General features: G+C 47.2%; 1 protein-coding gene across 1 annotated transcript in view; it reads left to right on the forward strand.

Moving 5' to 3' along the window:
- Nucleotides 1-2,719: 2,719 nt before the first annotated feature.
- Nucleotides 2,720-9,546, forward strand: part of axin2 (axin 2 (conductin, axil)) — a gene marked incomplete at its 3' end in the record, with an annotated part of 33,715 nt that continues 26,888 nt past the window's right edge. Inside the window, exons 1-4 of the mRNA XM_079177307.1 lie at nucleotides 2,720-2,948; nucleotides 4,264-5,180; nucleotides 6,737-6,868; nucleotides 9,049-9,151. Of these exons, the coding sequence (XP_079033433.1) occupies nucleotides 4,381-5,180; nucleotides 6,737-6,868; nucleotides 9,049-9,151 (1,035 nt within the window). The 5' untranslated portion in view covers nucleotides 2,720-2,948; nucleotides 4,264-4,380. The remainder of the gene's footprint in view (nucleotides 2,949-4,263; nucleotides 5,181-6,736; nucleotides 6,869-9,048; nucleotides 9,152-9,546) is intronic.

Here is a 9,546-nt window from a genome sequence, read left to right on the forward strand (position 1 = left end):
GCCCAACTGGCCACTGGTATTGGCAGGGGGTCCACACCACCGTCATGGTGAGGGTTTCCACCCCGGTGTGTTTACTGTCAGAGGTCAGGCTGAACCCTCCAAAGTTAACAAAGGCTGACATTGTCGGGCTCTGTATATTAGCCAGATGACCTGTACGCCTACAGAGAGACTCTGTGTGGATGAGCTTTTATGAGATAAGAAATTGTTTGTGTGGACTTGTTTTTAACTTACATCAGTGGTCCCCAAGCTTTTTTTGTGAAATGCAGCCACAAAGCCTCCTCAGATGAACTCAAGTCCATCTACACCAACATTTATATCCGCTGTTTAACTCTTACTTTTATATATTCTTTATTATCTATCACTTAATCTGTTCCAACTACTCTGCTTACTTGCTAACTAGTTTTCACGCATTCAACATGAGGAGTGGATTTAAACAAAAAAAAGAACATTTTAAAATCCCCACTTATCGCCGTGATGTCATCCATTGGTTTTTGGACTCCCGTTTTGAAGCCTTGAGTTCGGAATTTAGGCCGTCGCCATGTTGGTTTTTGATCGATCTTGTCTTTCTGCAACCAGAAGTGACACGAGAGGTTGGAGACATTTTTAGGTGACCAAAATGTTCCAACTAACTTTCATGAACTGAGAACACACACTGTGAAAGAGTTAAAGTTGTAAGACAACTCACAGACTGGACTAAGCCGTGTTAGCGACCTGTCAATCACAAGGTAGCCCCGCCCCAAAGCATACCCTGCTTTTAAGTCTATTTTATTCTTAAAGGATGATAATTTACTAAATGAACATCATGCTTGAAACCAGTGATTGAGACCATAAACTCATGTTCACAATGTTTACCGAGGTAATAAATCAAGTGAGAAGTAGTCATTTTCTCATAGACTTCCATACAATCGGACTAATTAACCAGATGAGTCGCCCCCTGATGGCCAGTTTAAGGTACTTCTACATTGGCTTCACTTTTCAGACCCGGAGTTTGCCGCCTGCAAATGACCTCTCTCACTCCATTAGCAGTTGCCTGTTATTTATGGTAGTTTCATTGATTTATTTCCTCCTCTGCATGCTCTGATTGGCTAGTATGCGTTGCCTCGTTCACAGACTATTTTAAGTTTATTGCTGATGAATAAGATCGATAGAAGGTTGAAGGTTGGTAGAGTTAATGATTTCAGCTCATATTTTCATCAGGATGGCAGCCTTCTTGTATTGTGCTCTCGTATCTAATTACAATGCTGTGATTATGGGAGGAAAAGGTTTTTTGTGGATGTCAGCGGGTAGAGTTTAAAGGTGACAAAGTGGCCTTTGAATGATGAGTAATGCCTTAGTCATCGTGGCCTCTTCAAGAGCAACTTCCTCTTTCATTAACCTTGATGGGAAGCGATGCATCAAGGGAGAAAGTTTCACAGCACCTTTAGCAAACAGGCTGATCAAAGTGTTTGCCGTCTTTGTACTGTACTTTTTGAATGTCCGTCCACTGAGACAACAGCGACACACAGACACCTACTGTCTCGCTTTCAAGGATATAGCCGGTCATCTCCTACAAAGGGTCTCCTGTGGTGCCTCAGTTGAACACTAAAGACCTATCCAGAACTAAACTCACACTATTGACTCTGTTCTATAAACACTACAGTAAGATCACTAGCTGTAACTAGTCCAGTTTGGATAAAATGTCCAAAATGTCCACTGCCGTCTGCATCCAAACAACTCCTCTCAGACCGGTGAATGGATGTATATTGAATGTCTGATCCGTCTGTGGGCTTTTCACTTCTTCTCATGTTATCTGCTGCACAAAGCAGAGAGCTGCACTGTCAGAGCTGCAGAGAGGAGTCATTCTTCTGTTGCTTAAATGATACAATAACATCCCTTTTAGGGAATTTATCCCCAGTGGACAGATGTTTTAATCTGGTGTGCATGCATGTACCATGTGCCCTTATTGCCACTGGTAGGAGCTGTGGAGTGATGCACAGCACTATTTGATTTGCTGCAACATGTTTTATGTGAATGACATCTGCGGATTGTGACTTTTATTTCAAATGCATGGGTTTAGGACTAATCTAGTCTTTGAATTATGCAGGAGGAACATCTCCATACCTTCCAAATAGTCGTAAAGGGATTAAAAATCATAGTTGTATTATTCTCCTGAGCAATCATATACGAGCATTTGATGCACGCCAGTGCGTGCATTGTGCTTCCCCGGGTTCTCCAACGGGTTAATCTCAAGAACCATGCGGGTCTTGAAAAGAAAAGGATCCCTGCGTCTTTAAAGTTGATGTAGCAACAGAGGGATTGTAGCGATAATGCTATTGGGGCGGCAGATCAGTTACTTCTGCCGCTCCAAAGCCTCGGGGAGTTGGCTCAAGATTACTTGTCTTTGATAAGGTCCTCGCTGTGCAGCTGCAACTTCGTGATCTGGGAAGAAAAAAAAGATTGGTAAAAACGTGGCAAAAAAAAAAAGCAGCTCGCTGTTAGGGGGAAATAAACCGAGCAACCTTTTATAAAAAATACGTTTCATTCAGAAGTGAACGTTTCTGTGCAGCTCCGACACTTGTGTTGGTGTTTTTGTCGGAGGAATGAAGCTGCCATTGTTTTTTATGCAGCTGTCGGGACCTCGGCAGTCGGCTCCTCGCTTTGAAGTGCGCTGCTCCAGCCTGTCGGCTCAGTCGGTGTTGGAGTCGCCTACAGGAGAGACCTAACGTGCGGCATGGCAGCCTGAAACCAGAGGGAGGAGAAAAGGAGGAGGGAGAGAAAAGCGCTATTTTTTTTTTCTTCTCCTCTCGAGTTTTTTTTTTCTCACCATAAACCGACTCGAACCTGAACGGACTGTATGTGGACGCGTCGCGGAGACGAGTACTGTGGATTATACGCGTTTTTTTTTTGTGTGTGGATAAAAAAACCCAACAACCGGAGTTTAATTTGAGAAGAGAACTCGTGGATCGATGGTAAGTTTACACGAGTGAGTGCCTCCTCAAACTGGCCCCCGTTGGAGTTCCCTTTGATGTGCTGTTGACTCGCCTTTGAAGTAACGTTCAGGGGGGAAATGACCCGCTTTTCTTACGTTTTAAAAAAAACGCGTTTGTGTGTAATTCACCTCGTTTTTCTTTTCGGTATGCTTTTGATTTCACATTTTAAAAGTGAAAGAAGATCATTTCAAAGAAGTACTCGTTTCTTTTTGTGGAATTCCTCCCCCACGAGATCTGAGACTTTGGTGTACTTGGGATTGGACGTTGTTTAGAGAGAGGAGTCCCGATTCTTCGCCTTTTAAATGTAACGTTAAAGAAACTTTAAACAAGACTACGTGTCCGTATTAACGTAAGTGGATAAGAGTTGCTTATTTGTTTGTTTGTAGTTGTCTATAACATTTGGTACATGAAGATAAAGTCGTTTCTCTTCTGTCTCTGACAAGTTCAACACTTAAGCTGTAACCGTGTGCCAGTGATACAAAGTAACATCTGTTACATTTAATTTCTTTAAGCATTAATGTAGCAAACTGCTCGATAACTGAGCGATATTTATGTGGGTGTCTGAAACATGTGAGCACGCTAAAGCTCCAGGAGTAACGTTAGTCCTCCAAACACACCGACCAGCTGCAGTCAGTTTAACTCTCATTAACTACACCGGTCACGTTTTTCTATCTCTCCCGAGTTTGTCCCACATCAGAGTCCTACAGGTCCTCTCACCGGGAGGCTCAATTTTAACGTGATTTAGTCGCCTGTGATGTTGAAACGTAGAAATGACTTTTCCCCCACCACCAACCACTACCCCCTCCACCACCAGCAGTAAGTGCCCGGGCTGTAGAGAGGACATGTGCTGGCATTGTGCAGCAGGCAGCCCCGGCTATAACCCATCAGACATCAGGCGGGCTGGATTCCGGAAGCATTAATAAAGCCGTGTCCGTTTGGAGGATTACTGACTTATTAATGGGGATCAGCCTGACGCACGTGTGATTACTATACTTGTAGTGCTGATGTAGATTCGCCTCACGCATCGCTCAGGTGGTTTATCTGCTCCACTGTGTGCATGTGTGAAATCACTGTTTTTAAATTGTTAATTTAACCAACAGCGCCTCAGTTTAGAAATCCCATTCCAGTTTGAGATTTGAAGAAACGCTGTTTATGTAATGCTGCTCCAGCGGGTTTTTCCTCACATTTCTTTTTTTTTTTCTGCAGAAGTCAGTGAGACTCTTACTGCGTCTCCCCCTCCTCTTTGAAGTTGGGGCGGATCTGGTTTTGATTAGATCAATACTTTGTGTTTCAGAGAGAAGACGGGCAGCCAGAGAGAAGCCCCCCCGCTGACACGAGAGAGTGAGGAGATTACAGTAGAAGAGGAGGAGGAGGAGAAACACACGGGCTCTCTGCCGCTGCCTTCAGAGCCATGAGCCGGGCGCTTATGGACCACATCGCCAGTAGTTTCCGAGAAGATGCTCCTCGACCCCCGGTGCCGGGGGAGGAGGGCGAGGCGCCCTGCTACCCCGGCAAACTCTTAGCGATGAAACCCCTGGAGCCCCCCAAGTCGGTTGTGCTCGGCTCTCCCGGATCCGCGACCAGGAGGAACGAGGACGGTCTCGGGGAGCCGGAGGGCAGCGCCTCGCCGGACTCCCCGCTCTCCCGCTGGACAAAGTCTCTGCACTCTCTGCTCGGCGACCAGGACGGCGCGCTCCTCTTCAGGACCTTCCTGGAGCGGGAGAAATGCGTCGACGCTTTAGACTTTTGGTTCGCCTGCAACGGCTTCCGGCAAATGGACCTCAAGGAGACCAAAACGCAGCGAGTCGCCAAAGCGATTTACAAGCGCTACATCGAGAACGAGTGCATTGTCGCCAAGCGGCTCAAGCCCGCGACTAAAACCTTCATCCGGGATAATATCAAGAAGCAGCACGTCGACTCCGCGATGTTCGACCAGGCGCAGACAGAGATCCAGACCGACATGGAGGAGAACGCGTACCAGATGTTTCTGACCTCTGACGTTTACCTCGAGTACGTGAGGACCGGGGGGGAGAACCCGAGTCACGTCAACTCGATCGGCCTGGCGGACCTGAAAGTCGGATGTGGATACATGCCCACGCTCATCGAGGAGGAGGAGTGGAGTTGTGACTTCAAAGCCAAAGCGCTGGCTGGATTGTCGGCGAAGGCGCAGAGGGCCACCGTGTCCATGGAGGTGATGGAGAGGGGATACAGGTATGGCTGCAACTTCTTTTTAAAAAAAACTATTCAGCTCAGAACGCATGCTGTACCTCATGATAATCCATTTATATCATGCAACAGATCTCCAAATCACTTCAGGGTTTCATTTGGAGTTTGTAGAAAACTCTTGTCTGGCTCTCTCTGGCCCCTCTCTCGTTTGGATTTCCAGGGCCTTTTTCAAATAGTCCAGCAGAATGAGGGATCGTCTTCCACGGAGGGGGCGGGGGGGGGGGGTCACAGAGCCCCAGCAAATAGCTGATGACATTGCTATGCTATGCCTCCAACTGTACCACACTGTCCTCGAGAGATGCATAGACGGCTCCTAGAGCTTCATTGTGATGTTTATTATGACCTTTGCATCTCTGCCGGTCCATTTCTAAAAGAGCAAAATCAAAGTGAAAACACATTTTTTGAGTGTTTTTATAAATATATAAAATGTTTTATTGGGACATCTTCCGATATTGCTATGGGACACTGAATTACAAGTTGGGTTTTTTTTTTTTTTAGTATGACGAGCTATCCAAACTGACAGCTACCTGCTTCTAGACAGCGTGGACTGACAGCTCGTGCGTGGTGACAGGAGTATTGGGGACTTTCCCTTCAGTGTGACGCGTGTTGCTCAAAGTGAGGAGTGCGGTCCTCTCGCTGTCCCCTCGCACAGTCAAAACATGTGGAACTCATTTCTACCTTTTCCCTCCCTCACCTCTTCTCGTCTGACTCTCTTAAAAACAAACCCCCGAACGGCAGCAGCTACAGTACAAAATCAACACCCGAAACCCTTCTCGCTCTCTTCTTCCCTCTTTCCTTGTTTGCGTCAATTCTCCTCTGATCTCCCCCGCCTTCTTATTTTCTCCTTTTGAAAACTCGGGGAATGGGGACTACGAAGCCTGCTTTTAGAGCGAAAGTGAGGGGGGAAAGGAAGGACAGAGAGAGGGAGGGGGCAGTGCACCTCATGAAAGGGAGGGAGGAGAAAGGATAAATGAGGGGGTGAGAAAGAGAGAGAGAGGCAGGGAGGGAAGAATGCAAGGCCAGCTGTGTTAAATACCTGACTCTTTGCAAGCCCCTCTGAAGGTCAGCCTGGAGCTGGGGGCCTTCAGCTTTAGTCCTGCTGGGTCTCTCCCTCACGAAGACCCCCCCCCCCCCCCCCCTTTTTCTTTCCTTCTCTGACACACTCTCATGCTTTCGCTCTCTCTCTCTTTCTCCCCCTTTCTCTCCTCCTCCTGTACCATGGCAAGAATGCATGCACAGCAGGAGATGAGTGGTGAGGAAAGAGTGAGTGTGACTGAGAGAAATGGAAAGAGAGAAATCGTGGGGCTGTTTGAGAGAACATAAATGGGGCAACGAGAGAAAACCCACAGCGTTCCCCGTGCAGATTAGCGTATATTTGAAGGGCGGAGGTTGCCAGGCCTCGGAGTAGCTGCTCACATTCATTCATGAAAAAGTCAATGAATCATTAATCAATGAATACTAATGAGATGTCACCCACCTGTTGGCTACTGTGTCATAGTGTTGCATTGGTATTGATCTTCTGTTGCTGTGACCTCCCCCAGATCGTACAAGAGAGGAGACCCTCTCAACCCCGGCCATGTGGGCTCTTTCGCCCCCGTCAGCAGCACCAACGACAGCGAGGTGTCCAGTGACGCCCTGACCGACGATGGCATGTCCGTGACTGACAGCAGTGTGTAAGTGAATATTAACCAAACATGAGTGTGAGAGTGTGAGAGAGTGCCAACACACGAGGGTGTTTCAGGAATGTGAAATGAGTTGCTGTGAAAATACAAAATGAAGTGACAACTTTAAGAATGGTTTGCTGTCGTGAGAATATTGGTGAATTGTGGCCACGGAGTCAGTGCCATCCCATTGTATTCTAAACAACCCTCTTTTTGTTTATATTTTTATCATGACTTTGTACACTTGGTGCATCAATTGACACTGTGAGTAAGACAACATTTCAACTAATGGTTAGTTTACTTATTAAGTTATTACTTTATTCTATTAACTGATTGAGTTGTTGCAGCTTGTTTTGTCAGACCAACAATCACAAAAGATGTTCACTTTACAATAAAACAGAGAAAATCCACATTTTACTCGTGAAGTGAGCAAATGTTTGGCAGCTTTGCTTGTGTCACGTAAGCGATTGGTCGACCATCAAAACCGTTGTTGATTAGCCGCCTACGGAGTGACTAATCAAGGAGTTGGCTAATCGTCCTCAGTGTTGTGCCTCTGTCCACATGTGGTTCGTGCTTATCTGTGTACGTGCCTGGGGCCTCGTTCTTCAAAGGGATTGCTTTGGCGTAATCACGTGTCTCTCAAGCGACGGGCCGCTATGAAGTCATTGCGTGGCGCACGGCTCAAGGCCAAAGAGAGCGCTCGGGTCAGCTGGTTTTTCGGACCGGAAAGCAGAAAACTCTTGGTACAAGTCCTGCTTTTACTTCATCTCACATGGGAGGCGTCGAGGCCTACGTGGATGATGTCACTGAAGCAGCCAGGTTAACCATGACCTAACTAAAGATACTGACACGTTGATGTTCAGTGGGCTGGGCCGCACATAAATATGGCGGCTATAAAGAGTGTTGTTTTATACAACAGGCTCCTCTGCTCTGGCATATCTCTAGACGGCCCCGCTTCAAAGAGGCCGAAGGCCCATATAGTCCTATTCTGCTGTACTTTGCCCAGCGCGGTGACAAAGCCCTGGCCGCAGGGACTCGCCCCCCCCCACCACACACACACACACACACACACACCTCAATTCCTGCCTGCTCTGGCCTTGATCAGAATATCTGCCTCTCTTTAGGTCAGTTGAAAGGGACCTGTAAACATTTGAATCTCATTTACAGATAAAGAAAAGAATAGAAACGGGGGAGGAGGCGTTTTTTTCAGTGGGAAGAGAAAGGGAAGGGGGGGGGGGATTTTTGCTTATATCTTATTTATGGATTTGCTTGGACGCTGGGGAATGCAGCTGCGCAGACTTCAAACATTACCTTATCTTACAAACCAGCCTTTTGATGTGCGGAGATCAGAGGCTGGCTGCGGCAGCGCTTGCCAAATGAAGATTGGGAGGAGGGGGAGGGGGGGGGGGGGGGGGGGGGGGGGGGGGGTGTTGGTGTAGCTTATGCGCATGACTGTGGCATTTCAAAGCAAAAGTGGAAAAGTGCTCCTCAGTTAGGCTAGGTCACCAGAAAGCTGCTGTTTAGCATGGAGAAAAGCCGGCGTTTTACACTGTCAAGTGCTTCAGTTTGAAGCTCTGCTGTTTGTTGTTTGATTCCATTTTATTTTTTTTGGCCAGTCAGCCGTTCGGCCCCTCAGATAGAGTTAACCAGGTTAGCTGCACCCTCGGGTCCTGTCCCACAGTAACTCTTTGAATCGGTATAATGAGGTGCTAATGCTAACGGTGTCCTCCGCTCAACATAGAAGTCAGTAGGGGAATGCTAATGCTGACACTACTTCAGGCCAGCAGAGCAGAGCACACTGTGACTGCAGAGTGCGTGTGTGCGTGCGTGCGCGTGTGTGTGTGTGGTGTTGAAAGGGAAATGGCCAGCAGTACGGCCAGTTCTGTGCTGGAGCCAGAGATGAAAATGTCATTTCTAGGGCAAACAAACCTTCGTACCAGCTCACTCAGAACCGTGTGACCCGGTCTGCTCCGACACACAAACAAGAGCAGAAATGCTACATGATTTACCTCAGAGTATCTTTGTTTTGTTCTCAAATGGACGGGAGAATTAATTGATTGGATTTATTCTCACTTGAACTTTGTTTGATCTACCCAGTTAGCTAATAAGCTTCTTCCTGAGTGGCTGTTTGGTCTTCAATGATGTATCCGATTAGGTAATTGACCTTTTGTGGTCTGTCTGTGCTTCCCCAGAGATGGCATCCCTCCATACAAACTGGGCTCAAAGAAGCAGCTACACAGAGAGATGCAGCGCAACATGAGGATGAACAGTCAAGTCTCTCTGCCTGCTTTCCCTGTAAGTACACACACACACACACACACACACACACACACACACACACACACACACACACACACACACACACACACACACACACACACCGACACACAAACAAACATGTGCTCCAAAGTCTTTTTGAACCTGGGCCCCACAGTGTAATTTCCATACCACCCTCAGTTCCGGGTCTCTCTTGGTTCTATGAATAGTACGGCACAAACTGTATTCGGCATTCTCAATTCAACACGAGCAAAGATCTGAAGGGTAACGTCAGAGACTCAGCCTCCCACTCACACACACACTATTATAAGTGCACATACACACACACAGGAGCCCTCTCGCTACCTTTGGTGTCACCTACACCCCCATTAGGGTTCCTTGAAGTCTGCGGGAGACGAGGGGGGTCTCTAAGC

The sequence above is a fragment of the Pholis gunnellus genome (assembly GCF_910591455.1).
Source record: "Pholis gunnellus genome assembly, chromosome: 17".
Taxonomy (NCBI): Eukaryota; Metazoa; Chordata; class Actinopteri; order Perciformes; family Pholidae; genus Pholis; species Pholis gunnellus.